Here is a 21128-nt window from a genome sequence, read left to right on the forward strand (position 1 = left end):
GATTGATACAGGGCGATGGGGAGAGAGCGGGGCAGTGGAATTAGTTTGGTGATTGATACTGGGCTATGGGGAGAGAGCGGGGCAGTGGGATTAGTTTGGGGATTGATACAGGGACACGGGGAGAGAGCGGGGCAGTGGGATTAGTTTGGGGATTGATACAGGGCGATGGGGAGAGAGCGGGGCAGTGGAATTAGTTTGGTGATTGATACTGGGCTATGGGGAGAGAGCGGGGCAGTGGGATTAGTTTGGGGATTGATACAGGGATATGGGGAGAGAGCGGGGCAGTGGGATTAGTTTGGGAATTGATACAGGGACACGGGGAGAGAGCAGGGCAGTGGGATTAGTTTGGGAATTGATACAGGGACACGGGGAGAGAGCAGGGCAGTGAGATTAGTTTGGAGATTGATACAGGGCTACGGGGAGAGAGCGGGGCAGTGGGTTTAGTTTGGGGATTGATACAGGGCTATGGGGAGAGAGCGGGGCAGTGAGATTAGTTTGGGGATTGATACAGGGCTATGGGGAGAGAGCGGGGCAGTGGGATTAGTTTGGGGATTGATACAGGGATATGGGGAGAGAGCGGGGCAGTGAGATTAGTTTGGGGATTGATACAGGGCTATGGGGAGAGAGCGGGGCAGTGGGATTAGTTTGGGGATTGATACAGGGATATGGGGAGAGAGCGGGGCAGTGGGATTAGTTTGGGGATTGATACAGGGCTCTGGGGAGAGAGCGGGGCAGTGGGATTAGTTTGGGGATTGATACAGGGCTATGGGGAGAGAGCGGGGCAGTGAGATTAGTTTGGGGATTGATACAGGGCAATGGGGAGAGAGCGGGGCAGTGGGATTAGTTTGGGGATTGATACAGGGATATGGAGAGAGAGCGGGGCAGTGAGATTAGTTTGGGGATTGATACAGGGCTATGGGGAGAAAGCGGGGCAGTGGGATTAGTTTGGGGATTGATACAGGGCTATGGGGAGAAAGCGGGGCAGTGGGATTAGTTTGGGGATTGATACAGGGCTACGGGGAGAGAGCGGGGCAGTGGGATTAGTTTGGGGATTGATACAGGGCGATGGGGAGAGAGCAGGGCAGTGGGATTAGTTTGGGGATTGATACAGGGCTATGGGGAGAGAGCGGGACAGTGGGATTAGTTTGGGGATTGAAACAGGGATATGGGGAGAGAGCAGGGCAGTGGGATTAGTTTGGGGATTCATACAGGGATATGGGGAGAAAGCGGGGCAGTGGGATTAGTTTGGGGATTGAAACAGGGATATGGAGAGAGAGCGGGGCAGTGGGATTAGTTTGGGGATTGATACAGGGATATGGGGAGAGAGCGGGGCAGTGGGATTAGTTTGGGGATTGAAACAGGGATGTGGGGAGAGAGCGGGGCAGTGGGATTAGTTTGGGGATTGATATGGGGAGAGAGCGGGGCAGTGGGATTAGTTTGGAGATTGATACAGAGATATGGGGAGAGAGCGGGGCAGTGGGATTAGTTTGGGGATTGATACGGGGATATGGGGAGAGAGCGGGGCAGTGGGATTAGTTTGGGGATTGATACGGGGACACGGGGAGAGAGCGGGTCAGTGGGATTGGTTTGGGGATTGATACAGGGATATGGGGAGAGAAAGGGGCAGTGGGGTTAGTTTGGGGATTGATACGGGGATATGGGGAGAGAGCGGGGCAGTGGGATTAGTTTGGGGATTGATACTGGGCTATGTGGAGAGAGCGGGGCAGTGGGATTAGTTTGGGGATTGATACAGGGCCATGGGGAGAGAGCGGGGCAGTGGGATTAGTTTGGAGATTGATACAGGGATATGGGGAGAGAGCAGGGCAGTGGGATTAGTTTGGAGATTGATATGGGGAGAGAGTGGGGCAGTGGGATTAGTTTGGGGATTGATACAGGGATATGGGGAGAGAGCGGGGCAGTGGGATTAGTTTGGGGATTGATGTGGGGAGAGAGCGGGGCAGTGGGATTAGTTTGGGGATTGATACAGGGCGATGGGGAGAGAGCGGGGCAGTGGAATTAGTTTGGTGATTGATACTGGGCTATGGGGAGAGAGCGGGGCAGTGGGATTAGTTTGGGGATTGATACAGGGACACGGGGAGAGAGCGGGGCAGTGGGATTAGTTTGGGGATTGATACAGGGCTATGGGGAGAGAGCGGGGCAGTGGGATTAGTTTGGGGATTGATACAGGGATATGGAGAGAGAGCGGGGCAGTGAGATTAGTTTGGGGATTGATACAGGGCTGTGGGGAGAAAGCGGGGCAGTGGGATTAGTTTGGGGATTGATACAGGGATATGGGGAGAGAGCGGGGCAGTGGGATTAGTTTGGGGATTGATACAGGGCTACAGGGAGAGAGCGGGGCAGTGGGATTAGTTTGGGGATTGATACAGGGCTATGGGGAGAAAGCGGGGCAGTGGGATTAGTTTGGGGATTGATACAGGGCTACGGGGAGAGAGCGGGGCAGTGGGATTAGTTTGGGGATTGATACAGGGCTATGGGGAGAGAGCAGGGCAGTGGGATTAATTTGGGGATTGATACAGGGCTATGGGGAGAGAGCGGGACAGTGGGATTAGTTTGGGGATTGAAACAGGGATATGGGGAGAGAGCAGGGCAGTGGGATTAGTTTGGGGATTCATACAGGGATATGGGGAGAAAGCGGGGCAGTGGGATTAGTTTGGGGATTGAAACAGGGATATGGAGAGAGAGCGGGGCAGTGGGATTAGTTTGGGGATTGATACAGGGATATGGGGAGAGTGCGGGGCAGTGGGATTAGTTTGGGGATTGAAACAGGGATATGGGGAGAGAGCGGGGCAGTGGGATTAGTTTGGGGATTGATATGGGGAGAGAGCGGGGCAGTGGGATTAGTTTGGGGATTGATACGGGGACACGGGGAGAGAGCGGGTCAGTGGGATTGGTTTGGGGATTGATACAGGGATATGGGGAGAGAAAGGGGCAGTGGGGTTAGTTTGGGGATTGATACGGGGATATGGGGAGAGAGCGGGGCAGTGGGATTAGTTTGGGGATTGATACTGGGCTATGTGGAGAGAGCGGGGCAGTGGGATTAGTTTGGGGATTGAAACAGGGATATGGGGAGAGAGCAGGGCTGTGGGATTAGTTTGGAGATTGATACAGGGATATGGGGAGAGAGCAGGGCAGTGGGATTAGTTTGGAGATTGATATGGGGAGAGAGTGGGGCAGTGGGATTAGTTTGGGGATTGATACAGGGATATGGGGAGAGAGCGGGGCAGTGGGATTAGTTTGGGGATTGATGTGGGGAGAGAGCGGGGCAGTGGGATTAGTTTGGGGATTGATATGGGGAGAGAGTGGGGCAGTGGGATTAGTTTGGGGATTGATACAGGGATATGGGGAGAGAGCGGGGCAGTGGGACTAGTTTGGGGATTGATACGGGGATATGGGGAGAGAGCGGGGCAGTGGGACTAGTTTGGGGATTGATACGGGGATATGGGGAGAGAGCGGGGCAGTGGGATTAGTTTGGGGATTGATACAGGGCTACGGGGAGAGAGCGGGGCAGTGGGATTAGTTTGAGGATTGATGCAGGGATATGGGGAGAGAGCGGGGCAGTGGGATTAGTTTGGGGATTGATACAGGGACACGGGGAGAGAGCGGGGCAGTGGGATTAGTTTGGGGATTGATACAGGGCTACGGGGAGAGAGCGGGGCAGTGGGATTAGTTTGAGGATTGATACTGGACTATGGGGAGAGAGTGGGGCAGTGGGATTAGTTTGGGGATTGATACGGGGCTATGGGGAGAGAGCGGGGCAGTGGGATTAGTTTGGGGATTGATACTGGACTATGGGGAGAGAGTGGGGCAGTGGGATTAGTTTGGAGATTGATACAGGGCTATGGGGAGAGAGCGGGGCAGTGGGATTAGTTTGGGGGTTGATACGGGGATATGGGGAGAGAGCGGGGAAGTGGGATTAGTTTGGGGATTGATACAGGGCTATGGGGAGAGAGCGGGGCAGTGGGATTAGTTTGGGGATTGATACGGGGATATGGGGAGAGAGCGGGGCAGTGGGATTAGTTTGGGGATTGATACAGGGACACGGGGAGAGAGCGGGGCAGTGGGATTAGTTTGGGGATTGATACAGGGATATGGGGAGAGAGCGGGGCAGTGGGATTAGTTTGGGAATTGATACAGGGATATGGGGAGAGAGCGGGGGCAGTGGGATTAGTTTGGGGATTGATACAGGGACACTGGGAGAGAGCAGGACAGTGAGAGCGTCACTCACACGGCAGACAAAACACTCCGGGTGCCACAGGGCGTTGAGGGCCGAGATGTAGTTCTCCAGGATAGGCTGTCTGCAGCCGTGACATCGCGAGGCAAACATCTCATAGAAATCCTTCCTGCAGTAGGGTTTCCCGTCCCTCTCGTGGAATCCTGTGGACGGCACGTGAGGAGACCAGTGAGGAGGGGGGCTGGTGAATTTAACACCGCATCATGGCGCCGTACAGCCCGTCCCAAATTTCAACCTCCCTCCCTCCCCGGGACAATCGCACCGCGAATCGGGGTCTGGAAATAAAAACAACAGCCCTCCAAACAGCCGGCGGGAAGACCGGCACTGCACCGTCCTGACCTGTGTCTCGGAGGCGGGCGGACCTATTTGCCTTGTCGCTTTGCCCGTGTCACGCCCCGTTGTTGATCCGTGACGGGACGTCTGGCCGCCTCCGGCAGACGTCTGGGTGACCGGCTGGGGGACGGTGGGGTGGGGAGGGCGTTGCACTCGGAAAGGGTCACTCACCATCCTCTCCGAAGACGCAGCCACACTTGACGCAGCAGAAGTGGTTGGGGTGCCAGTTGCGATCCAGGGCTGTCACCATTTTCTACAGGTGGGGAAGAGAGAATGAGCAGGAAAAAAACTGGAGGTAAAGGAGAGAATCCGGTCCGCCTCGATCCCACCCCCCCCCCCCACTCCTTTACCCCCTCCGCATCGTTTCCCCACTCCTTCACTCCCTCCATCCTCGTTACCCCCACTCCTTCACTCCCTCCATCCTCGTTACCCCCACTCCTTCACTCCCTCCATCCTCGTTACCCCACTCCTTCACTCCCTCCATCCTCGTTACCCCCACTCCTTCACTCCCTCCATCCTCGTTACCCCCACTCCTTCACTCCCTCCATCCCCGTTACCCCCCCCCCACTCCTTCACTCCCTCCGCATTGTTTCCCCACTCCTTCACTCCCTTCATCCTCGTTACCCCGCTCCTTCACTCCCTCCATCCTCGTTACCCCCACTCCTTCACTCCCTGCGCCTCTTGACCCCCACTCCTTCACTCCCTCCATCCTCGTTACCCCACTCCTTCACTCCCTCCGCATCGTTTCCCCACTCCTTCACTCCCTCCGCATCGTTACCCCCGCTCCTTCACTCCCTCCATCCTCGTTACCCCCACTCCTTCACTCCCTGCGCATCTTGACCCCCACTCCTTCACTCCCTCCATCCTCGTTACCCCCACTCCTTCACTCCCTCCATCCTAGTTACCCCACTCCTTCACTCCCTCCATCCTCGTTACCCCCACTCCTTCACCCCTGCACATCATTCCTCCACTCCTTCACTCCCTCCATCCTCGTTACACCCACTCCTTCACTCCCTCCATCCTCGTTACCCCCACTCCTTCACTCCCTCCATCCTCGTTACCCCCACTCCTTCACTCCCTCCATCCTCGTTACCCCCACTCCTTCACTCTCTCCGCCTCACTCCCTCCGCCTCTTGACCCCCACTCCTTCACTCTCTCCACCTGGTTCCCCCACTCCTTCGCTCCCTCCGCCTCATTCCCCCCCACTCCTTCACTCCCTCCGCCTCTTCCCCCACTCCTTCACTCCCTCCATCCTCGTTACCCCCACTCCTTCACTCCCTCCATCCTCGTTACCCCAACTCCTTCATTCCATCCGCCTCGTTCCCCCACTCCTTCACTCCCTCCACCCTCGTTACCCCCACTCCTTCACTCCCTCCATCCTCGTTACCCCCACTCCTTCACTCCCTCCGCCTCGTTCCCCCCAAACCTTCGCACCCTCCGTCTCGTTCCCCCCAAACCTTCACTCCCTCCATCCTCGTTACCCCCACTCCCTCCACCTCGTTACCCCCACTCCTTCACTCCCTCCATCCTCGTTACCCCCACTCCTTCACTCCCTCCATCCTCGTTACCCCCCCCACTCCTTCACTCCCTCCGCATTGTTTCCCCACTCCTTCACTCCCTCCATCCTCGTTACCCCGCTCCTTCACTCCCTCCATTCTCGTTACCCCCACTCCTTCACTCCCTGCGCCTCTTGACCCCCACTCCTTCACTCCCTCCATCCTCGTTACCCCACTCCTTCACTCCCTCCGCATCGTTACCCCACTCCTTCACTCCCTCCGCTTCGTTACCCCACTCCTTCACTCCCTCCGCATCGTTACCCCCGCTCCTTCACTCCCTCCATCCTCGTTACCCCCACTCCTTCACTCCCTGCGCATCTTGACCCCCACTCCTTCACTCCCTCCATCCTAGTTACCCCACTCCTTCACTCCCTCCATCCTCGTTACCCCCACTCCTTCACTCCCTGCACATCATTCCCCCACTCCTTCACTCCCTCCATCCTCATTACCCCCACTCCTTCACTCCCTCCATCCTCGTTACCCCCACTCCTTCACTCTCTCCGCCTCACTCCCCCACTCCTTCACTCCCTCCGCCTCTTGACCCCCACTCCTTCACTCTCTCCACCTGGTTCCCCCACTCCTTCGCTCCCTCCGCCTCATTCCCCCCCACTCCTTCACTCCCTCCGCCTCTTCCCCCACTCCTTCACTCCCTCCATCCTCGTTACCCCCACTCCTTCACTCCCTCCATCCTCGTTACCCCAACTCCTTCATTCCCTCCGCCTCGTTCCCCCACTCCCTCCATCCCCGTTACCCCCCCCCCACTCCTTCACTCCCTCCGCATTGTTTCCCCACTCCTTCACTCCCTCCATCCTCGTTACCCCCACTCCTTCACTCCCACCGCCTCATTCCCCCACTCCTTCACTCCCTCCGCCTCATTCCCCCCACTCCTTCGCACCCTCCGTCTCGTTCCCCCCAAACCTTCGCTCCCTCCGCCTCGTTCCCCCCACTCCTTCGCTCCCTCTGCCCCATTCTTTTACTCCCCGTGACTCGCTCCCATCGCCACTCGATCAGCCCCTCGCAGAGCTGGGCGGTGGATTACCATGTGGGATTGTAGGGGCAGGTGGAGTGGGTGAATGGCTGTACCACTCTCCCCCTCCCCCGTCTGTATACTCACATCCATGATGGGCTCTTCACACTGAGCACAGCGCGGTGAAAAGAGCAACCAGTAATCCTTCTCGCAGTACGGCACTCCCTCCTTCTCGAAAAAGTTGCTGCCCCCGATCTCCTTTCGGCAGCGCACGCAGACAAAGTGTTCGGGGTGCCAAACCTGCCCCAGGGCGGTCACCACCTGCGGAGAGACGACGACCGGGACAAGACGGGTGAGTCGCGGACGGAGAGCGTACTGTCGGAGGGTCAGTACTGAGGGAGTGTCACACTGTTAGAGGGTCAGTACTGAGGGAGTGTCACACTGTTAGAGGGTCAGTACTGAGGGAGTGTCACACTGTTAGAGGGTCAGTACTGAGGGAGTGTCACACTTTCAGAGGGTCAGTACTGAGGGAGTGTCACACTTTCAGAGGGTCAGTACTGAGGGAGTGTCGCACTGTTAGAGGGTCAGTACTGAGGGAGTGTCACACTGTTAGAGGGTCAGTACTGAGGGAGTGTCACACTGTCAGAGGGTCAGTACTGAGGGAGTGTCACACTTTCAGAGGGTCAGTACTGAGGGAGTGTCACACTGTTAGAGAGTCAGTACTGAGGGAGTGTCACACTGTTAGAGGGTCAGTACTGAGGGAGTGTCACACTGTTAGAGAGTCAGTACTGAGGGAGTGTCACACTGTTAGAGGGTCAGTACTGAGGGAGTGTCACACTGTTAGAGGGTCAGTACTGAGGGAGTGTCACAATGTCAGAGGGTCAGTACTGAGGGAGTGTCACACTGTTAGAGGGTCAGTACTGAGGGAGTGTCACACTGTTAGAGGGTCAGTACTGAGGGAGTGTCACACTGTCGGAGGGTCAGTACTGAGGGAGTGTCACACTGTTAGAGGGTCAGTACTGAGGGAGTGTCACACTGTCAGAGGGTCAGTACTGAGGGAGTGTCACAATGTTAGAGGGTCAGTACTGAGGGAGTGTCACACTGTCAGAGGGTCAGTACTGAGGGAGTGTCACACTGTTAGAGAGTCAGTACTGAGGGAGTGTCACACTGTCAGAGGGTCAGTACTGAGGGAGTGTCACAATGTTAGAGGGTCAGTACTGAGGGAGTGTCACACTGTCAGAGGGTCAGTACTGAGGGAGTGTCACACTGTTAGAGGGTCAGTACTGAGGGAGTGTCACACTGTCGGAGGGTCAGTACTGAGGGAGTGTCACACTGTTAGAGGGTCAGTACTGAGGGAGTGTCACACTGTCAGAGGGTCAGTACTGAGGGAGTGTCACAATGTTAGAGGGTCAGTACTGAGGGAGTGTCACACTGTCAGAGGGTCAGTACTGAGGGAGTGTCACACTGTTAGAGGGTCAGTACTGAGGGAGTGTCACACTGTCGGAGGGTCAGTACTGAGGGAGTGCCGCACTGTCAGAGGGTCAGTACTGAGGGAGTGTCACACTGTCAGAGGGTCAGTACTGAGGGAGTGTCACACTGTTAGAGGGTCAGTACTGAGGGAGGGTCACACTGTCGGAGGGTCAGTACTGAGGGAGCGCCGCACTGTTAGAGGGTCAGTACTGAGGGAGTGTCACACTGTTAGAGGGTCAGTACTGAGGGAGTGTCACACTGTCAGAGGGTCAGTACTGAGGGAGTGTCACACTGTCAGAGGGTCAGTACTGAGGGAGTGTCACACTGTTAGAGGGTCAGTACTGAGGGAGGGTCACACTGTCGGAGGGTCAGTACTGAGGGAGCGCCGCACTGTTAGAGGGTCAGTACTGAGGGAGTGTCACACTGTCGGAGGGTCAGTACTGAGGGAGTGCCGCACTGTCAGAGGGTCAGTACTGAGGGAGTGTCACACTGTCAGAGGGTCAGTACTGAGGGAGTGTCACACTGTCGGAGGGTCAGTACTGAGGGAGTGTCACACTGTTAGAGGGTCAGTACTGAGGGAGTGTCACACTGTCAGAGGGTCAGTACTGAGGGAGTGTCACACTGTCAGAGGGTCAGTACTGAGGGAGTGTCACACTGTCAGAGGGTCAGTACTGAGGGAGTGTCACACTGTCGGAGGGTCAGTACTGAGTGGTGTCACACTGTTAGAGGGTCAGTACTGAGGGAGTGTCACACTGTCGGAGGGTCAGTACTGAGGGAGTGTCACACTGTTAGAGGGTCAGTACTGAGGGAGTGTCACACTGTTAGAGGGTCAGTACTGAGGGAGTGTCACACTGTTAGAAGGTCAGTACTGAGGGAGTGTCGCACTGTCGGAGGGTCAGTACTGAGGGAGTGTCGCACTGTTAGAGGGTCAGTACTGAGGGAGTGTCGCACTGTTAGAGGGTCAGTACTGAGGGAGTTTCACACTGTCAGAGGGTCAGTACTGAGGGAGTGTCACACTGTTAGAGGATCAGTACTGAGGGAGTGTCACACTGTTAGAGGATCAGTACTGAGGGAGTGTCACACTGTTAGAGGATCAGTACTGAGGGAGTGTCACACTGTTAGAGGATCAGTACTGAGGGAGTGTCACACTGTTAGAGGATCAGTACTGAGGGAGTGTCACACTGTTAGAGAGTCAGTACTGAGGGAGTGTCACACTGTTAGAGGATCAGTACTGAGGGAGTGTCACACTGTCAGAGGGTCAGTACTGAGGGAGTGTCACACTGTCAGAGGATCAGTACTGAGGGAGTGTCACACTGTCAGAGGGTCAGGACTGAGGGAGTGTCACACTATTAGAGGGTCAGTACTGAGGGAGTGTCACACTGTTAGAGGATCAGTACTGAGGGAGTGTCACACTGTTAGAGGATCAGTACTGAGGGAGTGTCACACTGTCGGAGGGTCAGTACTGAGGGAATGTCGCACTGTTGGAGGGTCAGTACTGAGGGAATGTCACACTGTTAGAGGGTCAGTACTGAGGGAGTGTCACACTGTTAGAGGATCAGTACTGAGGGAGTGTCACACTGTCGGAGGGTCAGTACTGAGGGAATGTCGCACTGTTGGAGGGTCAGTACTGAGGGAGTGTCACACTGTCAGAGGGTCAGTACTGAGGGAGTGTCACACTGTCGGAGGATCAGTACTGAGGGAGTGTCACACTGTCGGAGGGTCAGTACTGAGGGAGTGTCACACTGTCGGAGGGTCAGTACTGAGGGAGTGTCACACTGTCAGAGGGTCAGTACTGAGGGAGTGTCACACTGTCGGAGGATCAGTACTGAGGGAGTGTCACACTGTCGGAGGATCAGTACTGAGGGAGTGTCACACTGTCGGAGGGTCAGTACTGAGGGAGTGTCACACTGTCGGAGGGTCAGTACTGAGGGAGTGTCACACTGTCGGAGGGTCAGTACTGAGGGAGTGTCACACTGTCGGAGGGTCAGTACTGAGGGAGTGTCACACTGTCGGAGGGTCAGTACTGAGGGAGTGCCGCACTGTCGGAGGGTCAGTACTGAGGGAGTGTCACACAGTCGGAGGGTCAGTACTGAGGGAGTGTCACACTGTCGGAGGGTCAGTACTGAGGGAGTGTCACACTGTCAGAGGATCAGTACTGAGGGAGTGTCACACTGTCAGAGGATCAGTACTGAGGGAGTGTCACACTGTCGGAGGATCAGTACTGAGGGAGTGTCACACTGTCAGAGGGTCAGTACTGAGGGAGTGTCACACTGTCAGAGGATCAGTACTGAGGGAGTGTCACACTGTCGGAGGATCAGTACTGAGGGAGTGTCACACTGTCGGAGGGTCAGTACTGAGGGAGTGTCACACTGTCGGAGGGTCAGTACTGAGGGAGTGTCACACTGTTAGAGGGTCAGTACTGAGGGAGTGTCACACTGTCAGAGGGTCAGTACTGAGGGAGTGCCGCACTGTCAGAGGGTCAGTACTGAGGGAGTGTCACACTGTCGGAGGATCAGTACTGAGGGAGTGTCACACTGTCGGAGGATCAGTACTGAGGGAGTGTCACACTGTCGGAGGGTCAGTACTGAGGGAGTGTCGCACTGTCGGAGGATCAGTACTGAGGGAGTGTCACACTGTCGGAGGGTCAGTACTGAGGGAGTGTCACACTGTCGGAGGGTCAGTACTGAGGGAGTGTCACACTGTCGGAGGGTCAGTACTGAGGGAGTGCCGCACTGTCGGAGGGTCAGTACTGAGGGAGTGCCGCACTGTCGGAGGGTCAGTACTGAGGGAGTGTCACACAGTCGGAGGGTCAGTACTGAGGGAGTGTCACACTGTCAGAGGGTCAGTACTGAGGGAGTGTCACACTGTCAGAGGATCAGTACTGAGGGAGTGTCGCACTTTCGGGAGGGTCAGTACTGAGGGAGTGCCGCACTGTCGGAGGGTCAGTACTGAGGGAGTGCCACACTGTCGGAGGGTCAGTACTGAGGGAGTGCCGCACTGTCGGAGGGTCAGTACTGAGGGAGCGTCGCACTGTCAGAGGGTCAGTACTGAGGGAGCGTCACACTGTCGGAGGGTCAGTACTGAGGGAGTGCCGCACTATCGGAGGGTCAGTACTGAGGGACTGTCGCACAGTCGGAATGTCAGTACTGAGGGAGTGCCGCACTGTCGGAGGGTCAGTACTGAGCGAGTGCCGCACTGTCGGAGTGCCGCACTGTCGGAGTGCCGCGCTGAAGGAGTGTCGCACTGTCGGAGGGTCAGTACTGAGGGAGTGCCGCACTGTCGGAGGGTCAGTACTGAGGGAGTGCCGCACTGTCGGAGGGTCAGTACTGAGGGAGTGCCGCACTGTCGGAGGGTCAGTACTCAGGGAGTGCCGCACTGTCGGAGGGTCAGTACTCAGGGAGTGCCGCACTGTCGGAGGGTCAGTACTCAGGGAGTGCCGCACTGTCGGAGGGTCAGTACTCAGGGAGTGCCGCACTGTCGGAGGGTCAGTACTCAGGGAGTGCCGCACTGTCGGAGGGTCATTACTGAGGGAGTGCCGCACTGTCGGAGGGTCAGTACTGAGGGAGTGCCGCACTGTCGGGCGTTCAGTACTGAGGGAGTGCCGCACTGTCGGAGGGTCAGTACTGAGGGAGTGCCGCACTGTCGGAGGGTCAGTACTGAGGGAGTGCCGCACTGTCGGAGTGCCGCAGTGTCTCGGAACCCGTCTGCCCTCTTGGGCAGAGGGAAAGCTTCCTCTTGGAAGAATGGCAGGACTGGGGGGTTCTTCTCGGTGTCCTGGCCTGGTGGAATCTTGCTGTGCCTCAGCAGTGACGGCACCTCATTGGCTGTCAGGCACTTTGGGGCATCCTGCGGGTGGGGGAAGGCTCTATGCAAATGCACGTTATTTTGTTTTTTTTCCCCTATAGATATCAAGGCTGTCCACCCCTTTGCCCAGTCGCACCCCCCCCCCCTCTCCCCCCCCCCCACCCCCCCACAACCCCCTAGTGTGTTTTTTTAATCAAAGTGGGGATAGGGTCACAGATGGCTGATCTCAGCCCATTTATTTAATGACCTCTGCTATTCGACTGTGAAAGCCCTCGCCATTTGCCACAGCTCCTCCTGGGATTAATTTGCAAGTGCGAGCCAAATATTGGAGCCCTGCCCCCCCCTACCCGTCCTCTTGCCCCCACCTCCCCCCCACTCCCACCCCATCTTCACCCGCCCCTCCCCTCACCTTCCCTCTCTCACCTGCCCCACGATGGGCTTCCGACAGGCGCTACAGGAGCCCTTGGTGATGGTCGAGATTCCCTGGCGGCTGAGGCTGGACTGCAGTATTCCCAGCATGTTATCCAGGTTCCCAGCAGGGACGGCTGTCTGTGACTCACTGACCGGTCCAGGGGAGACGACTGTTACACTCGGCTGTGAGGCTGTCTGGGCCAGGGGCTACAGAGAGGTGGGGGGGGGGGGGGGGGGGTGGGGGCGGAGGGAGGAAGGAGAAGGGAGAGGGAGGGAGGGAGGGAGCGGGGAGGCGGGGAGAGGGAGCGGAGAGAGGGAGCGGGGAGGCGGAGAGAGGGAGAATTATCAAACAGTAACATCACCAGCTGCTCGTGCGGATTCCCCCCTTCAACACATCAAAGCCGCCAAATGAGACACAGGAAGATCCCGGCGAGAGGCAATGTCACCATCACACTGACCAGTCGGGACATTGTCCAGTGGTGCCCGCAGAGGCTGCACACAGCACTGTCAATCCCAGTGTCCTACACAGATATCATCAATTCAGCTCAACGTAACAGTCTAACAGCTGATGTAGTGTGTTAGATACACTGTCCTTTCCCCCTCTGGGACCGGGTGTCACAGTGTGTTAGATACACTGTCCTTTCCCCCTCTGGGACCGGGTGTCACAGTGTGTTAGATACACTGTCCTTTCCCCCTCTGGGACCGGGTGTCACAGTGTGTTAGATACACTGTCCTTTCCCCCTCTGGGACCGGGTGTCACAGTGTGTTAGATACACTGTCCTTTCCCCCCTCTGGGACCGGGTGTCACAGTGTGTTAGATACACTGTCCTTTCCCCCTCTGGGACCGGGTGTCACAGTGTGTTAGATACACTGTCCTTTCCCCCCTCTGGGACCGGGTGTCACAGTGTGTTAGATACACTGTCCTTTCCCCCTCTGGGACCGGGTGTCACAGTGCGTTAGATACACTGTCCTTTCCCCCTCTGGGACCGGGTGTCACAGTGTGTTAGATACACTGTCCTTTCCCCCCTCTGGGACCGGGTGTCACAGTGTGTTAGATACACTGTCCTTTCCCCCCTCTGGGACTGGGTGTCACAGTGTGTTAGATACACTGTCCTTTCCCCCTCTGGGACCGGGTGTCACAGTGTGTTAGATACACTGTCCTTTCCCCCTCTGGGACCGGGTGTCACAGTGTGTTAGATACACTGTCCTTTTCCCCCCTCTGGGACTGGGTGTCACAGTGTGTTAGATACACTGTCCTTTCCCCCTCTGGGACCGGGTGTCACAGTGTGTTAGATACACTGTCCTTTCCCCCTCTGGGACTGGGTGTCACAGTGTGTTAGATACACTGTCCTTTCCCCCCTCTGGGACTGGGTGTCACAGTGTGTTAGATACACTGTCCTTTCCCCCTCTGGGACCGGGTGTCACAGTGTGTTAGATACACTGTCCTTTCCCCCTCTGGGACCGGGTGTCACAGTGTGTTAGATACACTGTCCTTTTCCCCCCTCTGGGACTGGGTGTCACAGTGTGTTAGATACACTGTCCTTTCCCCCTCTGGGACCGGGTGTCACAGTGTGTTAGATACACTGTCCTTTCCCCCTCTGGGACCGGGTGTCACAGTGTGTTGGATACACTGTCCTTTCCCCCTCTGGGACCGGGTGTCACAGTGTGTTAGATACACTGTCCTTTCCCCCCTCTGGGACTGGGTGTCACAGTGTGTTAGATACACTGTCCTTTCCCCCTCTGGGACCGGGTGTCACAGTGTGTTAGATACACTGTCCTTTCCCCCCTCTGGGACCGGGTGTCACAGTGTGTTAGATACACTGTCCTTTCCCCCCTCTGGGACCGGGTGTCACAGTGTGTTAGATACACTGTCCTTTCCTCCTCTAGGACCGGGTGTCACAGTGTGTTAGATACACTGTCCTTTCCCCCTCTGGGACCGGGTGTCACAGTGAGTTGGATACACTGTCCTTTCCCCCTCTGGGACCGGGTGTCACAGTGTGTTAGATACACTGTCCTTTCCCCCCCCCCTCTGGGACCGGGTGTCACAGTGTGTTAGATACACTGTCCTTTCCCCCCCTCTGGGACCGGGTGTCACAGTGTGTTAGATACACTGTCCTTTCCCTCCCCCCCCCGGGACCGGGTGTCACAGTGCGTTAGATACACTGTCCTTTCCCCCCCCCACCCTCTGGGACCGGGTGTCACAGTGCGTTCGATACACTGACCTGTCCCCCTCTGGGACTGGGTGTCACAGTGCGTTAGGTACACTGTCCTTTCCCCCCCTCTGGGACCGGGTGTCACAGTGCGTTAGGTACACTGTCCTTTCCCTCCCCCCCCCGGGGACCGGGTGTCACAGTGCGTTAGATACACTGTCCTTTCCCCCCCCCCCTCTGGGACCGGGTGTCACAGTGCGTTAGGTACACTGTCCTTTCCCTCCGCCCCCCGGGACCGGGTGTCACAGTGTGTTAGATACACTGTCCTTTCCCCCCTCTGGGACCGGGTGTCACAGTGTGTTAGATACACTGTCCTTTCCCCCCTCTGGGACCCGGTGTCACAGTGTGTTAGATACACTGTCCTTTCCCCCTCTGGGACCGGGTGTCACAGTGTGTTAGAGACACTGTCCTTTCCGCCTCTGGGACCGGGTGTCACAGTGCGTTAGATACACTGTCCTTTCCCCCTCTGGGACCGGGTGTCACAGTGTGTTAGATACACTGTCCTTTCCCACTCTGGGACCGGGTGTCATAGTGTGTTAGATACACTGTCCTTTCCCCCTCTGGGACCGGGTGTCACAGTGTGTTAGAGACACTGTCCTTTCCCCCCTCTGGGACCGGGTGTCACAGTGTATTAGATACACTGTCCTTTCCCCCTCTGGGACCGGGTGTTACAGTGAGTTAGATACACTGTCCTTTCCCCCTCTGGGACCGGGTGTTACAGTGTGTTAGATACACTGTCCTTTCGCCCTCTGTGACCGGGTGTCACAGTGCGTTAGATACACTGTCCTTTCCCCCCTCTGGGACCGGGTGTCACAGTGTGTTAGATACACTGTCCTTTCCCCCTCTGGGACTGGGTGTCACAGTGTGTTAGATACACTGTCCTTTCCCCCCTCTGGGACCGGGTGTCACAGTGTGTTGGATACACTGTCCTTTCCCCCCTCTGGGACTGGGAGTCACAGTGTGTTAGATACACTGTCCTTTCCCCCTCTGGGACCGGGTGTTACAGTGTGTTAGATACACTATCCTGGAGTTCAGAAGAGTGAGGAGGGATCTCATAGAAACCTATAAAATTCTAACAAGACTTGACAGGTTAGATGCAGGAAGGATGTTCCCGATGGTGGGGGAGTCCAGAACCAGGGGTCACAGTCTGAGGATACGGGGTAAACCTTTCAGGACGGAGATGAGGAGAAATTACTTCACCCAGAGAGTGGTGAGCCTGTGGAATTCGCTACCACAGAAAGCAGTTGAAGACAAAACATTGTATGTTTTCAAGAAGGAGTTAGATATAGCTCTTGGGTCTAAAGGGATCAAAGGGTATGGGGGGGAAAGCGGGAACAGGTTACTGAGTTGGATGATCAGCCGTGATCATCATGAATGGCGGAGCAGGCTCGAAGGGCCGAATGGCCTGCTCCCATTTTCTATGTTTCTGAATCGAGTGGGGATAGCTGGGTTACTACTATGGGCCGGAGCGTTGGAGATTCCTGGGGTCACCCTCTCCTCTGGTTCTGCCTCCGTACCTGCGTGTCAGTGGCTGAGGGAGGGCGAGGCAGACTCACCTGGCTGTGGAGCTGGAAGTCGGAGAGCGAGGCCATGAGTTTGTCCAGCTCTAGTGTCGCGGTTGTAGCCGAGTTGTTCACTTGTGTCTGCGGCACAGGGTACCTACACAGAGAGAGAGAGAGAGAGACACACAGATCGTGGCAACACTCGCTCAAGAACCATCTCCTCAACTCCCTCCCTCCTTCCTCTAGCCCCTCCTCCTCACCTCGCTCTCTTCTCTGATCCCCTCCCTCATCCCTTCCATCCCACTCTCTCGCCCTGTTTCCCTTGCACCCCTCCCTTCTCCCATCCCCCCCTCCATTGACATTGCCAGTGCCGCGTGACTGTTTACATTGGAAATTCCCATTCTAAACGCGAATGCGCCAATTTTCAGCGACTCAAAGCTGACGGGTGGATCCTCGGGGTATAGGGGTTTGGTTGGATGTATTTCGGGGCTGATATCCTCCGCGGCTGATAACGTGAGCCCGCCGCGCGACACGAAACTCACGTGATCGCTGCTTGCGGCCCAACTCCCGTCACTTTCGGGGCCTCCCTCTCCTCAGCTGGCAACTTCCTGGGCGCTGCCGCTTCTGGGGGGCCGGGGACGACGTCCGCCTCGGCCTGCTGGATTCCCGCCTGCGTCTCGGTCGGCTTGCCCGGTGGAAACTGCGCCAGGATTTCATCTGTAGAGAGTGGAGTGAGAGAGAGAGAGAGAGAGAGAGAGAGAGAGAGAAAGGTGTGTTTGATTGGAAATCTCAATTGGATATTCCCAGGCCTGTGTTTAGTGACAATTCCTCCTTAACGGGGGTCTGACAGTGAGACTCCCTCTTTAACAGGGGTCTCTGACGGTGAGACTCCCTCTTTAACGGGGGTCCCTGACGGTGAGACTCCCTCTTTAACGGGGGTCCCTGACGGTGAGACTCCCTCTTTAACAGGGGTCCCTGACGGTGAGACTCCCTCTTTAACAGGGGTCCCTGACAGTGAGACTCCCTCTTTAACGGGGGTCCCTGACGGTGAGACTCCCTCTTTAACGGGGGTCCCTGACGGGGAGACTCCCTCTTTAACAGGGGTCTCTGACGGTGAGACTCCCTCTTTAACAGGGGGTCCCTGACGGTGAGACTCCCTCTTTAACGGGGGTCCCTGACGGTGAGACTCCCTCTTTAACAGGGGTCCCTGACGGTGAGACTCCCTCTTTAACAGGAGTCCCTGACGGTGAGACTCCCTCTTTAACAGGGGTCCCTGACAGTGAGACTCCCTCTTTAACAGGGGTCCCTGACGGTGAGACTCCCTCTTTAACGGGGGTCCCTGACGGTGAGACTCCCTCTTTAACGGGGGTCCCTGACAGTGAGACTCCCTCTTTAACGGGGGTCCCTGACGGTGAGACTCCCTCTTTAACAGGGGTCCCTGACAGTGAGACTCCCTCTTTAACAGGGGTCTCTGACGGTGAGACTCCCTCTTTAACAGGGGTCCCTGACGGTGAGCCTCTTTAACAGGGGTCCCTGACGGTGAGACTCCCTCTTTAACGGGGGTCCCTGACGGTGAGACTCCCTCTTTAACGGGGGTCCCTGACGGTGAGACTCCCTCTTTAACGGGGGTCTCTGACGGTGAGACTCCCTCTTTAACGGGGGTCCCTGATGGGGAGACTCCCTCTTTAACAGGGGACCCTGACGGTGAGATTCCCTCTTTAACAGGGGTCCCTGACGGTGAGACTCCCTCTTTAACGGGGGTCCCTGACGGTGAGACTCCCTCTTTAACAGGGGTCCCTGACGGTGAGACTCCCTCTTTAACAGGGGTCTCTGACGGTGAGACTCCCTCTTTAACAGGGGTCCCTGACGGTGAGACTCCCTCTTTAACGGGGGTCCCTGACGGGGAGACTCCCTCTTTAACGGGGGTCCCTGACGGGGAGACTCCCTCTTTAACGGGGGTCCCTGACGGGGAGACTCCCTCTTTAACGGGGGTCCCTGACGGGGAGACTCCCTCTTTGAATGGAGTCCCTCAATTTGCTGACAATCAGGGATGGGTTGACCTGAAATTCTGTCCCTCTAATTGTGACTTTGGGATCTAACTCTTACCAGTCATGCTGAACTGCGCTGTGTTCAGTTCCTGCAGCAAACGATCCAGCTCGGAGAGACCGCCGCCTACCATGGTCGAATTGCCAGCAGGCATCTGCTCGTTGGTCTTGGATTTGCACACGGTGCTGTCGGGAGACAACAACAACTTAAATTTACGTGGTGCCTTTAAAGCAATAAAACGTCACAAGGTACTTTTGCAGGGACGTAATGAAACAAAATATGACCCCACGTTAGGGACCGGGAACCAAAAGCCCAAAGAGGGGAGTTTGAGGGAGCGTCTTAAAGGAGCACAGAGATCTCGGAGGGTTGTAGGAGCTGGAGGAGGTTACAGAGATAGGGAGGGTTGTAGGGGCTGGAGGAGGTTACAGAGATTGGGAGGGTCGTAGGGGCTGGAGGAGGTTACAGAGATTGGGAGGGTCGTAGGGGCTGGTGGAGGTTACAGAGATAGGGATGGTCGTAGGGGCTGGAGGAGGTTACAGAGATTGGGACGGTTGCAGGGGCTGGAGGAGGTTACAGAGATAGGGAGGGTTGTAGGGGCTGGTGGAGCTTACAGAGATAGGGAGGGTGGTAGGGGCTGGTGGAGGTTACAGAGATAGGGATGGTCGTAGGGGCTGGAGGAGGTTACAGAGATTGGGAGGGTCGTAGGGGCTGGAGGAGGTTACAGAGATAGGGACGGTTGCAGGGGCTGGAGGATGTTACAGAGATAGGGAGGGGTGTAGGGGCTGGAGGAGGTTAGAGATAGGGAGGGTTGTAGGGGCTGGAGGAGGTTACAGAGATAGGGAGGGTTGTAGGGGCTGGAGGAGGTTACAGTGATAGGGAGGGTTGTAGTGGCTGGAAGAGGTTACAGAGAGGGAGGGTTGTAGGGACTGGAGGATGTTAGAGATAGGGAGGGTTGTAGGGGCTGGAGGAGGTTACAGAGATAGGGAGGGGTGCAGGGGCTGGAGGAGGTTACAGAGATAGGGAGGGGTGTAGGGGCTGGAGGAGGTTACAGAGATGGGAGGGTTGTAGGGGCTGGAGGATGTTACAGAGATAGGGAGGGTTGTAGGGGCTGGAGGAGGTTACAGAGATAGGGAGGGTTGTAGGGGCTGGAGGAGGTTACAGTGATAGGGAGGGTTGCTGTGGCTGGAGGAGGTTACAGAGATAGGGAGTGTTGTAGGGGCTGGAGGATGTTACAGAGATAGGGAGGGGTGTAGGGGCTGGAGGAGGTTGCAGAGATAGGGAGGGTTGTAGGGGCTGGAGGAGGTTACAGAGATGGGAGGGTTGTAGGGGCTGGAGGAGGTTACAGAGATAGGGCGGGTTGTAGGGGCTGGAGGATGTTACAGAGATAGAGAGGGATGTAGGGGACTGGAGGAGGTTACAGAGATAGGGAGTGTTGTAGGGACTGGAGGAGGTTTCAGAGATAGGGAGGGCTGTAGTGACTGGAGGAGGTTTCAGAGATAGGGAGGGGTGTAGGGGACTGGAGGAGGTTACAGAGATAGGGAGTGTTGTAGGGACTGGAGGAGGTTTCAGAGATAGGGAGGGCTGTAGTGACTGGAGGAGGTTTCAGAGATAGCGAGGGTTGTAGTGGCTGGAGGAGGTTACAGAGATAGGGAGGGTTGTAGGGGCTGGAGGAGGTTACAGAGGTAGGGAGGGGTGTAGGGGCTGGAGGAGGTTACAGAGGTAGGGAGGGGTGTAGGGGCTGGAGGAGGTTACAGAGATAGGGAGGGTTGTAGGGGCTGGAGGATGTTACAGCGATAGGGAGTGTTGTCGGGGCTGGAGGAGGTTACAGAGATAGGGAGGGTTGGATGGACTGGAGGAGGTTACAGAGATAGGGAGGGTTGTAGGGGCTGGAAGAGGTTAAAGAGATAGGGAGGGTTGGATGGACTGGAGGAGGTTACAGAGATAGGGAGGGTTGTAGGGGCTGGAGGAGGTTACAGAGATAGGGCGGGTTGTAGGGGCTGGAGGAGGTTACAGAGATAGGGAGGGTTGGAGAGACTGGAGGAGGTTACAGAGATGGGAGGGTTGTAGGGGCTGGAGGAGGTTACAGAGATAGGGAGGGTTGTAGGGGTTGGAGGTGGTTACAGAGATAGGGAGGGTTGTAGGGGCTGGAGGATGTTACAGAGATAGGGAGGGTTGTAGGGGAATGGAATAGATTACAGAGATAGGGAGGGTTGTAGGGATTGGAGGAGGTTACAGAGGTAGGGAGGGTTGCAGGGGCTGGAGGAGGTTACAGAGATAGGGAGGGTTGGAGAGACTGGAGGAGGTTACAGAGATGGGAGGGTTGTAGGGGCTGGAGGAGGTTACAGAGATAGGGAGGGTTGTAGGGGCTGGAGGTGGTTACAGAGATAGGGAGGGTTGTAGGGGCTGGAGGATGTTACAGAGATAGGGAGGGTTGTAGGGGCTGGTGGAGGTTACAGAGATAGGGAGGGTTGTAGGCGCTGGAGGAGGTTACAGAGTTAGGGAGGGTTGTAGGGACTGGAGGAGGTTACAGAGATCGGGAGGGTTGTAGGTACTGGAGGAGGTTACAGAGATCGGGAG

At 56.5% G+C, this 21128-nt stretch overlaps 1 protein-coding gene across 4 annotated transcripts in view; it reads right to left on the bottom strand.

The window, feature by feature from the left end:
* LOC137363922 (transforming growth factor beta-1-induced transcript 1 protein-like) overlaps positions 1 to 21128 on the bottom strand; it is a 102650-nt gene that overhangs the window by 3678 nt on the left and 77844 nt on the right. For all 4 annotated transcript variants that reach the window (XM_068027420.1, XM_068027419.1, XM_068027421.1 and 1 more), the window contains 7 exons: positions 18612 to 18736; positions 17048 to 17222; positions 16560 to 16662; positions 12806 to 13000; positions 7256 to 7429; positions 4757 to 4838; positions 4247 to 4395 (listed from right to left, as the gene is read on the bottom strand). In XM_068027420.1, coding sequence (XP_067883521.1) covers positions 4247 to 4395; positions 4757 to 4838; positions 7256 to 7429; positions 12806 to 13000; positions 16560 to 16662; positions 17048 to 17222; positions 18612 to 18736 — 1003 coding nt within the window. The remainder of the gene's footprint in view (positions 1 to 4246; positions 4396 to 4756; positions 4839 to 7255; positions 7430 to 12805; positions 13001 to 16559; positions 16663 to 17047; positions 17223 to 18611; positions 18737 to 21128) is intronic.

This window comes from Heterodontus francisci, unplaced genomic scaffold (assembly GCF_036365525.1).
Source record: "Heterodontus francisci isolate sHetFra1 unplaced genomic scaffold, sHetFra1.hap1 HAP1_SCAFFOLD_645, whole genome shotgun sequence".
NCBI classification, from domain to species: Eukaryota; Metazoa; Chordata; class Chondrichthyes; order Heterodontiformes; family Heterodontidae; genus Heterodontus; species Heterodontus francisci.